We start from the raw sequence: 18,465 nt of genomic DNA on the forward strand, positions 1-18,465 counted from the left end.
TAAGACTGCTGAACAATTAATCAAATGCACCCCTTTGTTTTTACACTGCTGCTACCCCTACCTACATGTACACCTGTTGTATTCGGCACATGTGACAAATACAATTGGATTTGATTTGAATATAACCATGAGCTTACCACACACACACACACACACACACACACACAAGCACCCAGGACTATTGTGGTCATAGTGGTGTAAGGAGACCCTGACAAAGCACTGAGTGTGAACACTGGCCAGGCCTTACTGGCCAACACACACTTCCCCATATAGATCTACAACAGTATCGCTTTAATCAAATGTTTGTGCTTCAACTATGTTCTATGTTCATTTTAATTAAGGACTCATTCATTCCTTTTGATTGAGGAGTGATGTCTGGGCATACTGTAGTATGTGTGTATTGGGATATTATGGATGTGTACGGGGACATTGTGGAGTGTGTGTGTGCATGTGTGTGTGACTGTGGGGGAGCCTATCAGGAGAGGAAATGAAAGGCTAGAAGGGAAATGACACCAATCAACAAAGAGGGAACTACTATTGACAGTCTCTGAGTGCCTTGTGTGAGAGAAACCACTCAATACAGTACAGTTTATAAAACACACTAATAATACATGACCAAAAGTATATGGACAACTGCTCGTCGAACATCTCATTCCAAAACCATGGGTATTAATATGGAGTTGCCCCCCCTTTGCTGCTATAACAGCCTCCATTCTTCTGGGAAGGCTTTCCACTAGATGTTGGGACATTGCTGCAGATACTTACTAGCTTTCATTCAGCCACAAGAGCATTAGTGAGGTCGGGCACTGATGTTGGACGATTAGGCCAGGCTCGCAGTCGGCGTTCCAATTCATCCCAAAGGTGTTTACAGTTTACAGTTGGCACTATGCATTCGGTCAGGTAGCGTTCTCCTGGCATCCGCCAAACCCAGATTCATCCGTCGGACTGTCAGATGGTGAGTCCAATGGAGGCGAGCTTTACATTACTCCAGCCGATGCTTGGCATTGCGCATGGTGATCTTAGGCTTGTGTGCGGCTGCTCGGATATGGAAACCCATTTCATTAAGCTCCAGACAAACAGTTATTGTGCTGACGTTGCTTCCAGAGGCAGTTTGGAACTCGGTAGTGAGTGTTGCTACCCAGGAAAGACGATTTTTATGCGCTACGCACTTCAGCGGTACCGTTCTGTGAGCTTGTGTGGCCTACCACTTCGCGGCGAGCCGTTGTTGCTCCTAGACATTTTCACTTTATAACAACAGCACTTGCAGTTGAACCGGCAGCTCTAGAGGGGCAGAAATTTGACGAACAGACTTGTTGGAAAGGTGGCATCTTGTGACAGTGCCACGTTGAAAGTCAGTGAACTCTTCAGTAAGGCCATTCTACTGCCAATGTTTGTCTATGGAGATTGCATGGCTGTGTGCTCGATTTCGTACACTGGGTGTGGCTGAAATATCCGAAGCCACAAATTTGAATGAGTGTCCACATACTTTTGGATATACAGTGTACTCAGAAATCAAGATTCTGCAGGAAACTAGGGAATATGTTCCCAACTGATTGTTAGAGCTGGACAGAGAATGAAAGAATGTTCGCTTCCTCTATTCATTGATATGTATGGATTGCGTGTATCCCACAAGTATTGTTCAAGTTCTCTTTGTGTTACTTCCTGTACAAATATTTATCCTCATATGCATTACTTTGAAACTGTCTGTTTGAGGGTTTTTTTTCCTTCTCAAATGTATGCTTTGGCCACAAATATGAGCATAGGATGAGTCAACAACATTATTTGGGTATGAGTTAACAGAATATTTTAAAAGTGAGGTTTTCATTGGACAGTTACTTTAACATTCAAACCATCTACTGTATTTGATGCCAAGAGTACAACAACTATTCTACCCCAAAGCAGTCATTCCTTGAACTCTCTACCCAAAATTCTAACGAATGGACCGATTGTTAATGTGGTTAATGAGTTAACTAGTCAACTCTAACTCTCAGTGTGTTAACTGGCAGCATAACCAAACACACTCAATTCCACACCTTGAAAAACCACATGCAAAGCTTTGTCTGTCTCAGTCTGTTGAAACTGACAAAACACACTGTCCCCCTAGCTCTGTCTACAATATGTAATGGTCGTCAAAGATATACAAAATTGCTACCGTCCATGACCTTATTCGCTCTCTGCCAGCTATGTATGTAAAGTAACTAACAGAGATGCAGTCAACTGATAAGCCATGGAGCATTGTATATAGGAGCCACTCTAGCTAGAGCCCTCCACCTCTCATACAGTGCCATGTAGAGATTGGGGGTTTCATTCACTGCTGAGTGAACACACTAATCTGAGAGCCAGATAATTAGAAATACCAGCCGGCCAGGCAGCAGCAAGGCCTCCCACAGGGCTACTGTGGCGCAAACTCAATTCTTCAGCTGCTGAAGCATTTGACATCTGTTCAGTCCAGTCCCGAAAATAACCCCCAGTAGAAGCAGGGCAACGGAATTATGTTGAGACTTGTTTTAGACTATATGCAAAACAAAAAAACATTGATTTCAAAGTTTAGCAATCCATACAACCCTATAAACAAAGATTACTTTTAACAATTTACACTGAAGCTTTTACAAAAACACATTTACTGGAAGAACTGTGCAGATGCAAAGTTTGATAACAGAATTTCAGTAAAATCTTCCTCAGTGTTTTATGTGACAACTTTTGCCAAGAACTCTTGTTAAATAGATGATCAAAATGAAGATTCAAAGATGTCTGCAGAAAGATTGGGATGTCAGCTATGACATGACACATTGACTTTGGGGAAGAAAAAAAACATTTTGGCTATTGAACTATAGTTAGAAGTGGATTTACACCTGGTAACAGAATTTCACCATGGAACTCTGATCTGTACTACACATAAATACATAATTATGGGTATGAATGTCATTCTATTCCTGGTGATGTGTACCTATTTAGGATACAAAAGGTAGAATTATGCAATATCCTCCTTTGAATATTTGTGTATTTATTAATTTTACACTCTGGCTATTATTTTATTGAGCTTCTCCCCCAAACAAGACCAAATTCAGTTGGTCCGGACCAAATCTGAACCAATCATAGATGTCTATGTTCTACAAGTTCAGACATCAAAGTACAGCACAGAACATTCTAGTTAAGTACAGTAGAGAATAGTTCCTTATGGTACAGTACAATTTTTGTATTTATTTAACCTTTATTTAACTAGGCAAGTCAGTTAAGAACACATTCTTATTTTAAATGCCGGTCTAGGAACTGTGGGTTAACTGCTTTGTTCAGGGGCAGAACGACAGATTTTTACCTTGTCAGCTCGGGGATTCGATCTTGCAACCTTTCGGTTTCAAGTCCAACGCTCTAACCACTAGGATACCTGCCGCCCAATACAGTACATTATGGTGTACTTGACTCTGTGTAAGGGCTATTTCACAAAGGAGAGTGATGGAGTGCTGCATCAGATGACCTGGCCTCCACAATCACCCAACCCCAACCCAATTGAGATGGTTTGGGATGAGTTGGACTGCAGAGTAAAGGAAAATCAGCCAACAAGTGCTCATTATATGTGGGAACTCTTTCAAGACTGTTGGAAAAGCATTCTTCATGAAGCTGGTTGAGAGAATGCCAAGAGTGTGTGCAAAGCTGTCATCAAGGCAAAGGGTGGCTGCTTTGAAGAATCTCAAATATAACAAAATATCTTGATTGGTTTAACACTTTTGGTTTCTAATTGATTCCATGTGTGTTATTTCATAGTGTTGATGTCTTCCCCATTATTCTACAATGTATAGAATAGTAAAAATAAAGAAAAATCCTTGAATGAGTAGGTGTGTCCAAACTTTGGACTGGTACTGTAAGTGTTGGCATGAGTTGGCTTTTATTTCAACATTATGGTGTTTTGATGTAATTTCAGGTAGATGTTTTCTAAGACCCCTTTCCAACTGTTTGACCAGAAATCAAAGCCTTAGTTTATTCCTTATATTTAGGAAATAAAAGTTGAAATATGTATATTCATTTGACACCAGATTTGACATGCTCCTATAAACTTCACATGTCTGTGCTTACGGATCCTTCTAGATGGAAATGACCAGCAGACTCAATAGAAACCAGACACACTGCTGAGACAAAGGCTAGCAGGCTACTCTGGCATGGCAGAAGTGGCTATATCTGGTCTGATGTGTCGCACAGTACAGGAGCTGTGAGGTTTCAGTAGACTGTGAAGTCAGTCAGAGAGAGCACATGGCTCTAATGGGCACAAGCCCTGAGACATCTGACACAGGGACATAAATTAACGTGACACTGTGATACCAGGTTAAACACTTGCATTAAAACCAACACTACTCACATGAACTCTATGGTCGCTCAGTGTAAGAGCTTTATAGTAACAGAGTTAGGGAGACATGCACGCGCAACCCCCCCCCCTCCCCTCCCCACAGACACTTACCGGTACCTTCTCCTCCACAATGCCCTCCTCCTTGCTTCCTTTGTTTACGTTGGGGGTCTCCTCTTGTAGGTCCACTGTCCTCGCCAGTATGGGTCTTTGTGTGTGAAGGAGGGGAGTGACGCCCATGTTCCCGTCCCCCATGTCCCCATTCTCCAGGGCAGTGTCTTTCCTCAGGGGGGACCCACTCTCCCTGTCCCCGTCTCTGTCCATTTGGGTTAGCATCCCGTTAGTTGCCTGTTTGTGCGCATCCCGCTGCGTTCTCGGGACAGAGCCTGAATCCACCGAGTTGTTGTCCTGCTGCTCGGACTCTGACTGTCTCTGGTTGACCCGGTGAGCCGGACTGCAGAGTGGCGACTTGCTGAGCTGCTTGAGTGGTGAGCCCTCCTTGGTTTCTGACTGGCTGTGAGAGCAGAGGAAGGGAACAGGAGGAAGTCAGAGACCACCGCAGATAAAGACTTAAAGCCAAAGAAGACAGGAGATGAGAATAAAAGAGTGAGCGGGAAGAGCACGTTCAGTGGCTGTTAAGCCTGCGGTATACTAACTAGTGAGTGCTGTGAGAGTGACTGAGGCTGCAAGACAGCACCGTAGTATGTGCAAGGGTAAAAAATAAAACAGTTGAGATGCAAAAACTTCCTCTTGTCTTCTGGGGCTGCTGTGAGCTGTGCAGAGGAAGTGTGAGTGCGTAGGCCAGAGGAGGAGGGGAGGAAAAGAGGGGGGAGGAGGAGGATAGTGGAGTCGAGAGGAAGACTGGAGAGGTAGAGCCCCACTCCCTAGAGATAGCCTGCTGCCCTACTTCTGAATGCACACACATACACATTAGTGGTGCGCGGGTGAGCTTTTTGTTCACCGCAATTGCTAATAACCATTCTGCAACCGACTATATGTGTTAAAGTGAAAATATGAGACCTGTACCCGACCCCAATATAAAAAATGTGCAGTAGGCTCCAGTCAGAGATGGTTAAACAATGTTTTGACAGGGGGTGCAGGATCATTTTTTGCCTGTTTTAGATGTGCTTCTGCTTATAATTTCCGACATTTTGGTATTCAACTTGTCTATAATTAGATACATGCAGCTTCTCTTCTGTCATTATATGTTGCCCTAAAGACTAAATAAACCCTTGCTCGCCAGAAAAATGTCATAAATCGGTAGAATGAATGCTTCAATCTAGTTGACATCGGTCAAGTTCTCTGTCATCTCGGCTTCTTTCACCCCCGCAAAGACATTTAGGGACCGGGGATAAAATCCAATAACCCCAAAAAACTGGAAAGATTTTTCAAGTGACATCAGTTTAAGGAAATAGAAAGCTGTGAAAACAACCCAAATGTTCCTGATAAGATTTCAGTTCGGCTTGGATGTATATCTTATGTGGATGAAATACTATAGTATATTTCTGATGCGGATCAAAGATAGCACCTCTACAGACGGTATCTAACTGCACATTCACATTCTCCCAAGATGCCGAAAGAAACAAGTCCCCTTTCTCCACTCCTGTTCCTGAGTAAAAATGTAGCTGACATTTGGTGTATTATTTTACTGCAATACATGTTTTATTCTGCAGGATTAATAGTAGCCCTTTCCTGTAATCAAATGACCTAGTGGCCTCATAGATGGAATGTTATTCATACTTTTCAGAATGTATCACCTTTTGATGTTTTACACCAAAAATCTGCTGTTTCTATGTCAAACATTTTGAAAAAACGTTTCAACTCTTTAACTGACGTGATACAGGCGTCTTATTTTTCTAAGCCCATAACCATGTGTGTGAGGTGTATACTTTTGTTTTCAAAGATGTGTTTAAGACCACCAAGAAACACTCTGTGTGAGGCTACAGTCAGTGTTCAGATTTCAGTTTCCTTTTTAAGTCTCCGTATTGTGACTGTTGAATTCGTAATAGCCTCACAACCATCATCCTCTTTAACCACTTCACCCAATCTTTCCAAAACAGTACTTTTCTGGCCCTCTTTTCTCTTTCTTCTTAATATTGTAACTTTATGCCCAGTCCCAAAGCATTTGGTGCATGGACTATGCTCTAAAGTTTAGGATTACACTAATGTCAGATAGCCTAAAATAAATGAAAGAAAAACATCAATGCAGCCTATAAATATAAATTGCACAAGAATGGTACATTTATGGATTTTTTTAAAGGTTTTGTTTTCACTTCATGAGTCAACCCATGCATCACCAGTACACGCGTCTATACGTGTACACACACACACACACACACACACACACACACACACACACACACACACACACACTCCATCCAGCACCTCCATCCAGCAGTACTGTATCCTGCAGCTCGTCCAGCTGTTTCCCTGTCTATGACCCACCTGCCCTCAAACAGCACTTCCCTTCCAGTCCCCTTAGTCTTCACTGTCCAGCAGGGACATGGACTAATGATCAAACAGTACAGGTCCAGAACTACTGTAAAACACTTTAAACCCCGTTTGGAACCGTACCCGTGTTCTTTCCTGTTGTAGATCAGTGAGACTAAACCATGTTTCAATGGGTGCACTAGTCTAGCTAAACCACCTGATTCCACTGCACGAAGACAGGAACAACACACACCTACTACAGGAAGTATGTGTCACAAGCCTACTGCACATGTCTGAACCCTGTACACACACACACACTGAGGGTACAGTGTCAGTAGAAACAGGAAGTGTGTATGAATAGAGGAACAGCAGAGGTTGACGTACACTGTACAGATGAGTCATTAATCTCTAAGCTTTAATACAATGTCACACCCTCACTGTGTCTATACTAGTCAGTCCCCGCAATATATGACTTATTGTGGTTGAATAAAGTGGGCTGACAAAAGAGAAAACAATACCTTTAAGAATTCACAAATGTAGAATTATGATGCAATTTATATCTATAGGCTACATTGAGGTTTTTCGTTCATTATTTGAGGATATCTGGCATTAGTGAAACAACCTAAACTTTATGGCCTAACTGTATGCGTGCCAAATAGACACGCAAATCGCAAAAAGCATTTGGGAACGGGCTTAAAAAGGTAACATTGTTCCAGCAAAGCAAAAAGGACAATTCAATGGGTGGAATGTTATTAATATAAAAGATTTAAAAAAAAAAATGAAAATCCGGTTTCTATATCAAACAGTTTTGTTATATTTCAGCTTTCTGTAATGCGTATAAAGTGTAATATTGGGATGCAAACAAAAAAATGTAATATACACTGCTCAAAAACATAAAGGGAACACTTAAACAACACAATGTAACTCCAAGTCAATCACACTTCTGTGAAATCAAACTGTCCACTTAGGAAGCAACACTGATTGACAATAAATGTCACATGCTGTTGTGCAAATGGAATAGACAACAGGTGGAAATTATAGGCAATTAGCAAGACACGCCCAATAAAGGAGTGGTTCTGCAGGTGGGGACCACAGACCAGTTCTCAGTTCCTATGCTTCCTGGCTGATGTTTTGGTCACTTTTGAATGCTGGCGGTGCTTTCACTCTAGTGGTACATGAGACGGAGTCTACAACCCACACAAGTGGCTCAGGTAGTGCAGCTCATCCAGGATGGCACATCAATGCGAGCTGTGGCAAGAAGGTTTGCTGTGTCTGTCAGCGTAGTGTCCAGAGCATGGAGGCACTACTGTGGAGGAGGCCGTAGGAGGGCAACAACCCAGCAGCAGGACCGCTACCTCCGCCTTTGTGCAAGGAGGAGCACTGCCAGAGCCCTGCAAAATGACCTCCAGCAGGCCATAAATGTGCATTTGTCTGCTCAAACGGTCAGAAACAGACTCCATGAGGGTGGTATGAGGGCCCGACGTCCACAGGTGGGGGTTGTGCTTACAGCCCAACACTGTGCAGGACGTTTTTCATTTGCCAGAGAACACCAAGATTGGCAAATTCGCCACTGGCGCCCTGTGCTCTTCACAGATGAAAGCAGGTTCACACTGAGCACATGTGACAGTCTGGAGACGCTGTGGAGAACGTTCTGCTGCCTGCAACATCCTCCAGCATGACCGGTTTGGTGGTGGGACAGTCATTGTGTGGGGTGGCATTTCTTTGGGGGGCTGCACAGCCCTCCATGTGCTCGCCAGAGGTAGCCTGACTGTCATTAGGTTCCCGAGATGAGATCCTCAGACCCCTTGTAAGACCATATGCTGGTGCGGTTGGCCCTGGGTTCCTCCTAATGCAAGACAATGCTAGACCTCATATGGCTGGAGTGTGTCAGCAGTTCCTGCAAGAGGAAGGCATTGATGCTATGGACTGGCCTGCCCGTTCCCCAGACCTGAATCCAATTGAGCACATCTGGGACATCATGTCTCACTCCATCCACCAACGCCATGTTGCACCACAGACTGTCCAGGAGTTGGCGGATGCTTTAGTCCAGGTCTGGGAGGAGATCCCTCAGGAGACCATCCGCCACCTCATCAGGAGCATGCCCAGGCGTTGTAGGGAGGTCATACAGGCACATGGAGGCCACACACACGACTGAGCCACATTTTGACTTGTTTTAAGGACATTACATCAAAGTTGGATCAGCCTGTAGTGTGGTTTTCCACTTTAATTTTGAGTGTGACTCCAAATCCAGACCTCCATGGGTTGATAAATTTGATTTCCATTGATAATTTGTGTTTGATTTTGTTGTCAGCACATTCAACTATGTAAAGAAAAAAGTATTTAATAAGAATATTTCATTCATTCAGATCTAGGATGTGTTATTTTAGTGTTCCCTTAATTTTTTTGAGCAGTGTATTTCAACTCTATATCTGACATGGTACAGGTAGGTGTAAACCTTTTTTCCAAAGTAGATTTGTCTAAAGCTACCAAGAATCACTCTGTGTGACCCTGATTTAGGCCACTGCAGTAAAATGTTAACTTCTTGTTGAAAGTTATTCTTGAAAAGGGAGAAGCTAACAAATTAGCAACAACATGCCCTTCGATAACACCTGCTGCAGCCTTTGCAAACCAGCCTACAAAAAAAGATAGCTAGCTAGAACGTGGGAAAACCACTGCTCCCGATTGCGCAGTGACCTGTTGGCCTTTGAGAAGGCAGAAGTTTCCATATGTTTTTTTTTTGTAAAAACAGTTTTTAATGACAGTGGAATCAACCATTACAAGTCAAAATGCGATTGGTTGATTCCACTGTCACTCTCAAACGTTCCCCTAATACAGTGAAATAGCATATGCCTTCTATCTAGCTTCTGATGGCCTAGCCAATGGCCGATTTAGCTAGCTAAATTATTTATCTCCCCAGAGACAACCAAATAAAGATCCTGATTTGATCATTTTTTCTCTTCAGTGTTAACCATTTAATTTCCAACAAAACTGAAAAGATTAAATCAGAACATCATTGAACATAATAAAATAATTGTAGAAGTCCCTCATTGTTCCCCACTATGTTTGGGTTAGTAATAATTTGTAAAGTGCCTCTATTTTACCTTAGCATGCATTTTTCACTGTTCTGAATGTCTAAAGAATCCACATGTTGTTCTGAAATATGAACACAGAAATACTGGACATTTTGAACTCTTATTATGATGGTGATTTGACAAAATTACAGTCATGGTCTTGACTCGGCCGCGGACCCACTGTCCCCCTCCCGGTCTTGACTCGGCCGCGGACCCACTGTCCCCCTCCCGGTCTTGACTCAGACTCGATTTTCTCCGGTCTTGGTCTTAAATCGGTCTCACTTTAGGTGGCCTCGAACAGTCACAGGATGGGGACTTCAAATGGAAAGTGAAATCTGGACACTGACTGTAGGTCTATAACATCTCACATAGCAGTAATATTAATTCATATTAACTCCTGCAGACAAGCATTTCTTGCAGTGAAATTATACATCAAATGTATGAATAAATGTGACTTTGTAACAGTGGAGAAATATGATTTCTTTCTTTCACCATCTTGAGAGAATGCCAATGCGTAGTTTCACACCATCTGTAGAGGTGCTGTCTTTATCAGCATCATAAAAACTCATAGTAGTTCAACCACATAAAATATGCATCCAAGCCGAACTAAAATCTTATCAGAAAAATCTAAATCAGGCAACAACAAAAGAATCCTGCACCCCCTGTCAAATAATCTGTACGCTGTCTCTGACTGTAGCTTATAGCACATTTTCTATATTAGCAGGTTAGGGTCAGGTGCGAGCCTCAGATTTTCACTTTGTCACATATAGTCGTGAGGTTGCGGATTGGTTATAGCGTTCGCAGGCGGGTGCGGGTGAACAAACAGCTGCCCCACTAGTCTATACAAAGCACAGAGGACTGTTGTGGTTGGTTAGTGTAGGCCATGGAAACACTGAGGCAATACGTTTCACAAATCCTCCTCATAAACTTGGCTTTAATCTTTGATAGATAGAAACGTTCAGTTACCTTTCCAAGAGGTTTACAGAAAGGCTGAATCACCTTAATGCGCCTCAGTATTTTAAAAAATGCATACAGTCGTATAATAATAACATTTAGAGGTAGGCTTTATCGCTACACTAATATCATCATCTATTGGGTTTCCAGGTTCCCTCTACTAAGAAACACAGCATGTGAAGCAGATTATTACTAGGCTAATTCTGTTCCTTAGAGGCTGCCCTTCTTCTGCCAAACTAAACCAAACGCACTCGGAGGGTGAGTCTGTAGCTCCAGAGACCTGAGTTGGTCTGTAGAGGCCTGGGCTGGCAATAATGGACTGAGCGGGTAATGCTGTTGGACTCCACTGTATGAGTGGTTCACACAAGGGCACCATTGTTTCTCCCTCTCAGTCTCTCGCCAATGGGCCTCCTCGCATGTTGCTAAAATCACCACTCAGACTTGTAACCAAGCGGGAATGACAACAGAAACTTATTAAAGTCATAGGAAAACAGATGAAGACAGAGGTGGTCTGATGGCACAATAGATAACTAAAATACTTGTGTTGCTATAGAGAAAATGCTCAGCCTTGGCCTTGTGGTAATTTATTAATCTCGGACAAAAACAATAGACCGATTCACACAGCCAAACCTTTTGATTGAGGACACAATATAACATCATCTGAGACAGGAATCAAAACATGAGAAACTTGGTGTAATAAAATCCTACCTCTTTCGTCCAGACTTCATCCTACAGCAGTGAGCTCTCTCGCGCAACTGAGGGAGCAGATTTTCCGCTTTGTCCAAATCTCTTTTCATCCTCCACTAATGCTTTGGCTTGTGATACACACGCTGATCTCTAGTGCTCTCTCTGTCTAAAGCCTTCCTCTGAAGAGATATCAATGAACCGGGCTGAAAGTGACTTCCGCTTTTTAGTTCATCTTCTAAATAGTAGGAGATATTAGGAAACTTTTGTATGCAAGGTTTATTAACGTCACACTTGATTACTGCACTCATGTCTGCCTGATCAAGGTACTTATTTTAGTAAATGGAAGTACCCATGTCGAATCTCTCGCTCTCTCAGCAGTTAGTACAATCTCTCAAAATTCACAAAAGCAAGAACACACACGAGCAATATTTGCACACACACTTGAGTAAGCGCTGTATCTCAGATTGGGTCTAATTTATAATTTTCTCAGTTTGTACTCTACTTTTTCCTCTGCTCTACCTGTTCTCCTCGAAGTGGTTGATGAGGTTCAAGACTTTGGAGGGTTTCTCCCGGCTCTTCGCCATCATCGCCCCTCCTCTTCTCTCCTCCATGGTGGCTCTGAGGAGTGCTCTCTCCACACGCCCCAGCGGGTGGGCGGCGGACTTCGTCACCGGGCTCTGGAGGTGGGCTGGCTTCGGAGGCACTGAAGGGATGATTTGAAAAGGTCAGTTGTCAGGGCTAGAGAGGTCAGTGGTCATGTTGGCATGGCCACTCTAGGAGGCTTTCTGTGACTACATGAGCCTCTACCAGCATTTTATGGAATGTTGACTGTGTTTTGTGGAGTTTGGTGTTCTTGAAACACAAGGTGGCAGCACAGGTTACTAAAAGCTAGTCTCATTCCCAGAGTGTCTGCGACCCATGCCTATAAGCCTGCAAAACACGGCTACTTTAGGCACAACATTCATCACCCAGAATTAGATTGAAATATAGCCATTCTGTGGACTAGCAGTATCCTCTTATGGCATGAACTATTCTATAACCCATAGAAGGGATGGTCAATGGGCTGTTGTAATGTAGAGGGTTAGGGGCTTCCTTTTTATCTCTGGAGAATGATTCACTGTGTTCAAATAAAACAGGAATGCAACACCACTAAAGGCCGAGGTTTCACCACTGTGTCACACACACTGTCTGGTTACATAACTGTCTCTTCCTTGTGGCATGAGCTGTTTTGTCATACATGTTTTGAGCAGTGGCGGAAAAAGTAACCAATTGTCATACTTGAGTAAAAGTAAAGATACCTTAATAGAAAATGACTCAAGTAAAAGTGAAAGTCACACAGTAAAATACTACTTGAGTAAAAGTCTAAAAGTTATTGGTTTTAAATATGCTTAAGTATCAAAAGTGAAAGTATAAATAATTTCAAATTCCTTATATTAAGCAAACCAGATGGCACAATTTTAGATTATTTTTTAAAACTTATGGATAGCGCACTCCAACACTCAGACATAATTTACAAATTAAGCGTTTGTGTCTAGTGAGTCCGCAGATCAGAGGCGGTAGAGATGACCAGTAATATTAGACAGCAATATTATCTGTACCTTGTGGTTTGGGCTGCAGTGAGGGCCTGCTGTCCGAACTTCTTCCATTGACACCCCCCCTGCTCTTCTCACTTGGACTCTTCCCACACAGACCTGTCCGACTGACCCTTGCACTGTGGGGGCTACTGCTTAGAGCTGAAAGAGAGAGAGCGCAGAGGAATGGTGAGATTCTCGACAACACTCAGTTGGCTGCGGTAGTGATAGAGCTGGGATCATATGATGTTTACCATGCCTCTGTTGTACTTATTTTGAAAGAGGACCTCCTCACTTCCATACCATATATCCTGTTTTGTGATTCACATCCAGGTTGCACCACAGACAGAACATATACCACTCACAGAATATCACCCACCCACAGCCACTGGCTTGAAGTGAGTGTAATACACTCCATCTTCTACTATTCATTTGGCCAATGGCCAGGGGGGAAAGTAAGCCGGTCCGGTACACCGTCCCGGCAAAATAAATAGTGGGGGTACGCCGTACCAGTAAATCATCAGCCTATCACAATAATTAAAACAAAATGTCAAGAAAAGTGTAGGCTACTACACCACTATTCATCATTACCGCATGTCAGAGGCATGGAAAATGTGCGAATGACCTTGAAAACAATGCGATGTGGTTCAAGGAGAACACTGCCATGGCCGAGACGAGTGGCTGACACTGAGACGCGCGCGAACAGCAGTGGAGGCATAAATCCTGGCCTAATTACACTGTGTGGTGTTTTGTATAGCAGATGTCTCTTAGCATTCACCACTGTGTTCGGAGGCTGGAACATGTTGCCAGTAGATGAACGGGAGCAGGTAGCCCAGGAAAGAAGTGATTGTTTGACAATAAGATGAACACATCATGATCGGTTGTGTTTATGCCACAATAAAAAAGGTCATACATTTTAAAAAGTTACATGATAAATCTTTCCCGACTAGGCCCACAGATATCCTTATTGAATCCATAGGGATTCTATGTCATTCTATGATTAGACCCATAAAAAAATGTTGGTGTACGCGCAAGCATATGAGGTCCTGTACTGGGAAGAAATTAAATCTACTTTCACCCCTGCCCATGGCTGAACATTAAAGTCTCCACGTAGTTCATTATCATGCTAATGATCCAGATGTTTGTCAACAGCACTGAGCCTGGTCTAACCATCTGGTAACAGATGGTATCACGGCTCAGGAGAAGATGCAGACAGTTTGAATAACGGATGTTTACTATATAAACAGGGGGCAGGCAAAGGAAATGGCAGGCAGAGGTAGGTAGTCCAGGGCAGAGTCCGTAAGGTAGAGAATGGCAGACAGGCCCCGTGCAGGCACAATGATCAAAACTGGGAAAACTAGAAAACAGGCTCTGAAGGAAATAGGAGTACAAAAAAAACCCGCTGGTAGGCTTAACGAGACAAGTGGAACTGGCCACAGACAAACAGAGAACACAGGTATAAATGCACAGGGGATAAAGGGGAAGATGGGCGACACCTGGAGGGGGGTGGAGACAAGCACAAAGACAGGTGAAACAGATCAGGGTGTGACAGATGGTCCATCTTCACTCCAGTATGTTTAACCAATTCTGTCAGACTGTTTACACCAAGTCTATAGTCAGAAACACTCCACAGTCACGTCTCTACAATTGCACAGCCATCCCCATTAAGATGGCACTGTGTTGCTGCTGAGGCCAAGCAGGTGGTATTGTTACTTTATAGAGCGTTTCCACAAAGAGCTTCATCATTCTGTGAAGTCTCCATTAAGGGCAGTCATGTAAAAACATGAGTTAACTCCACTGAGGTATAAGAAGAAGTCACATGTGTCGGTTGAGTGAGCACTCACATGACCCTTCACTCAGCAGCTATACAGTATAATCAATGTGTAACATTGTCCATTGTCTCTGAGAGGCTGTCTATTCCTAGTGCTGCAGAGCCTGCATTACTGCACGTGATGATGCAAGACATTTTCGATGCAAGCAATTTTTTCTCCATGGTTTCTCCATCTACAGAGAAAACGACAACGAGTTCCCCCGAAAGATCATGGAAGTGAAATTCTGTCCTAGTTCGACGGAACATTGAAATGTGGTAGTACACGCAATCTCCAAAATCAATCACAGTCCCTCAAAAAGTAACAGCCTTTTATTTTTTTAAATTTTTTTATAGAATCCCTTCAATTCACAAAAGTATGATTTGCTCATCGTAACAAGGAAGGAACTTCAGTGGCATTCTGTGTATGAAATGGTGTCACAAGAAGAACTCTAGATAGTTGAATGTGTACATATACAGAGCCCCAAAAGAATTTCAAACGTAACTCTCTAGAGCTCAGGACCCCTTAAGTCCCCTGTTTACTTGCTGTCACTTGTTAAATCCACTTCAAATCAGGGGAGGAAAACAGGTTCAAGAAAGGATTTTTAAGCCTTGAGACATGGATTGTGTATGTGTGCCATTCAGAGGGTGATTTAAGTGCCTTTGAAAGGGGTATGGTAGAAGGTGCCATGAGCACCAGTATGAGTGTGTCAAGAACTGCAACGCTGCTGGGCTTCCAGCCTACATGGGCAAGCATCCCTGTTGAACGCTTTCGACACCTTGTAGAGTCCATTCCCCAACTAACTGAGGCTGTTCTGAGGGCAAAAGGGAGGGGTGAAACTCAATATTAGGAAGGTGTTCCTAATGTTTGGTATACTTAGTGTACATTGTACCGTAGTGGGCTAAATCAGGGTCACACAGAGTGTTTCTTGGTCGTCTTAAACAAATCTACTTTGAAACAAAAGTATCCACCTGACTCACATGGTTATGGGCTTAAAACAAAGAAGACACCTGTATCATGTCAAATAGAGTTGAAATCTATTCCATTTTGAGTTTACATCCCCGATATTACACTTTATGTACATCACAGAAGACTGACATATAACAAAAGCGATATAGAAACGGCAGATTTTGTGTAAAAATAATAAATCATGTTGATTAATTGTGAAATGCTGAGAGAAAAAAAATGAGTAACATTCCACTGCAGGAAAGGCTACAGTCGTTTTATAGCTCTGGGGTGACTTTCTAAACACGGCCCAAGTTTCGTGGATAATTTTAGAGCTGGCCTTAAGAACTCGGCTGATTACATGCCTGACCTCATCTGCAATCACTTTAACAGGGGACATTTCAAACATGTTTTGCCCCATATGACACACTTGGGTTACAATCAAGTCTCCACATCAAGTTGCTGTGTTAGTGATTGTAGAGAGAGTCAGGAAAACCCTCTATTGTAAATAATGAAGGTTGTTATTAAGATGTCAAACACCCAGTCATTCTGCTGTAAATCACCAAGTAAACATCAATGGAGTGGAGTGTATGGACCTCAGGCCCTCACATTTTCCAGCATAGCTACTTCGCGCTGTTGTCTCTGGGTCAGCTACTCCTCGTTCACACACACACACACACACACACCCCCCTATCGTTAAAAGTGGCCCGCCACAGATACCCATGCAAATTAGCAGCAAGCGCCCTGCTAAGCCAAAGCATGTGGATATTAAGATGTTAGGCAGCACAAAGGGCCCCTTTCTGGGTTAATTCAGAGATACATTTTTTCAGGTGGTGTAAAGTACCTAAGTAAAAATATTTGAAAGTACTACTTAAGTCATTTTTGGGGGTGTCTGTACATTAGTATTTATGTTTTTGACTACTTTTACTTTACTACATTCCTAAAAATAAAAATCTGTACTTTTTACTTCATACATTTTCCCTGACACCCAAAAGTAGTCGTTACATTTTGAATGCTTAGCAGGACAGAAAATGGTCCAATTCACACACTTATCAAGAGGACATCCCTGGTTAATTTAAGACGCTCTTTGAAAAAGTAGGCCTCAGACATTTATGGAAGATGGGAAGGGACTCGGAGGGGGGGGGGGGGTCCACCATTTGGGTGCCAGGACAGAGAAGAGCTTTAACTGGACTGAGCTGACAGGGGTGGGATGGTGAAGAGACCAGAGGTGGCAGAACGGAGTGCTAGGGTTTGAGCATTCGAGCCATTTCATTCCACCAGGGAGGACAGGGCTTAGTTGTCTGTTGCTGATGTAAACATGGTCTGGTTATGGTATGACAGCCTCGTGGGAGATGGGCCCATTCAAACAGCCTTTATTTAACCAGTCTGAGTATGTTCACTCTAAGAAGACACACATGCACGTGTGCACACTCACACACAAAATTCAGTTTCAATTCAGTCAATTCAGAAAGTAAATTGAAATTGCAATTCAATATTTTAGAATATAGCATTCATTCTCAATTATTCTTTAAAAGATTGACTACAGTAAACGTTTAATGAAGAATCTAATTTCCTGAATTGAAACTAAATTGACCCCAAACCTGACACACACACACACACACACACACAACAACAGGACGGCACAAGACCAAACGAAGCCAAAGTTTTTGCACTTTCCAAATCACACAACTCCAATAATTAAAATCCTTTTCTCTTCTCTTTTATATGAAAGTCTGTCTTCTGATTCCAATTTAAAACCACATTAACCCACATCAGTTAGACTACGTGAATATGGATGTTTGCAAGGTGAGTTTCTGAACCTGGGGTAGAAGGCCAAACAGGATTCTGTAGAAACTGGAAAGTGAACAAATATTGAACAATTCGCAGCTGAATCCAATAGTTAATAGTGAATGCAGAACTCCGATAAACACAATCCCACCTGAGGCTCTGTCCTTGATTTACACTGTAGGAGACCTGCTACCATGGCAACTGGCCCGAACCTTCTCAACACTACAAAATATTTTACTATTGAGCAGGCAGGGAGAACAAGCTCGTGGGCATTTGCTTGTTTCCAAAGGATTTTAGACCAACTCTGGTGGAAATCATGGCATTCATTTCACTCAAGACAGTCACAAGAATGATCCAATGAAAATTATCAAAGACATGTATCGAGCATCTAACAAAAACAATTATAATGACACATGAAAAAGATTCTACCCAGTACTGAACTCTATCACCATATTGGAAGGCCGAGGAGTCTTGCCATGGCGCAGAGAACTGAAAATAGGCCAAAATACCGGTCCTCTTAATCTTTCATGACATCCGGAGAGAGGAAGAGTGAAGAAGATCCGTTCAAGAAAGAAAAAAGTTTACCTCAGGTCAGGGTCTGTGTGTTAAAGCCTCCAGTGTGCTGCTGGTGTTACTAAAGATATCTCCTCCGTTGAGACGACGCCTCCCTGTCCTTGCCGACACAGATACACAAGAATGCATGTTTACCAATACAACCGGGCTCAGAGAGGATGAAGGAATGTATCAATCTAACATAACCACTCTCCATCTAATCAGAGATAAGAGCAGCGTATCCACATCCTTTACCTCACTGAGAGAGAGACAATAACAGGATCGACCAACCACGATGCCTCTAGGAATAGATCTTGTTGTGA

At 42.8% G+C, this 18,465-nt stretch overlaps 1 protein-coding gene across 7 annotated transcripts in view; it reads right to left on the bottom strand.

Annotated features, from left to right (window-relative positions):
• Positions 1–18,465, bottom strand: part of fgd4a (FYVE, RhoGEF and PH domain containing 4a) — a 106,585-nt gene that overhangs the window by 15,924 nt on the left and 72,196 nt on the right. For 6 of the 7 annotated variants that reach the window (XM_064951514.1, XM_064951512.1, XM_064951516.1 and 3 more), the window contains 3 exons: positions 13,077–13,211; positions 11,998–12,181; positions 4,451–4,850 (listed from right to left, as the gene is read on the bottom strand). In XM_064951514.1, coding sequence (XP_064807586.1) covers positions 4,451–4,850; positions 11,998–12,181; positions 13,077–13,211 — 719 coding nt within the window. Of the gene's footprint in view, positions 1–4,450; positions 4,851–11,997; positions 12,182–13,076; positions 13,212–18,175; positions 18,237–18,465 lie in introns of those variants that run through there. The other variant, XM_064951518.1, reaches the window with a different exon arrangement.

This window comes from Oncorhynchus masou, chromosome 31, assembly GCF_036934945.1.
Source record: "Oncorhynchus masou masou isolate Uvic2021 chromosome 31, UVic_Omas_1.1, whole genome shotgun sequence".
Taxonomy (NCBI): Eukaryota; Metazoa; Chordata; class Actinopteri; order Salmoniformes; family Salmonidae; genus Oncorhynchus; species Oncorhynchus masou.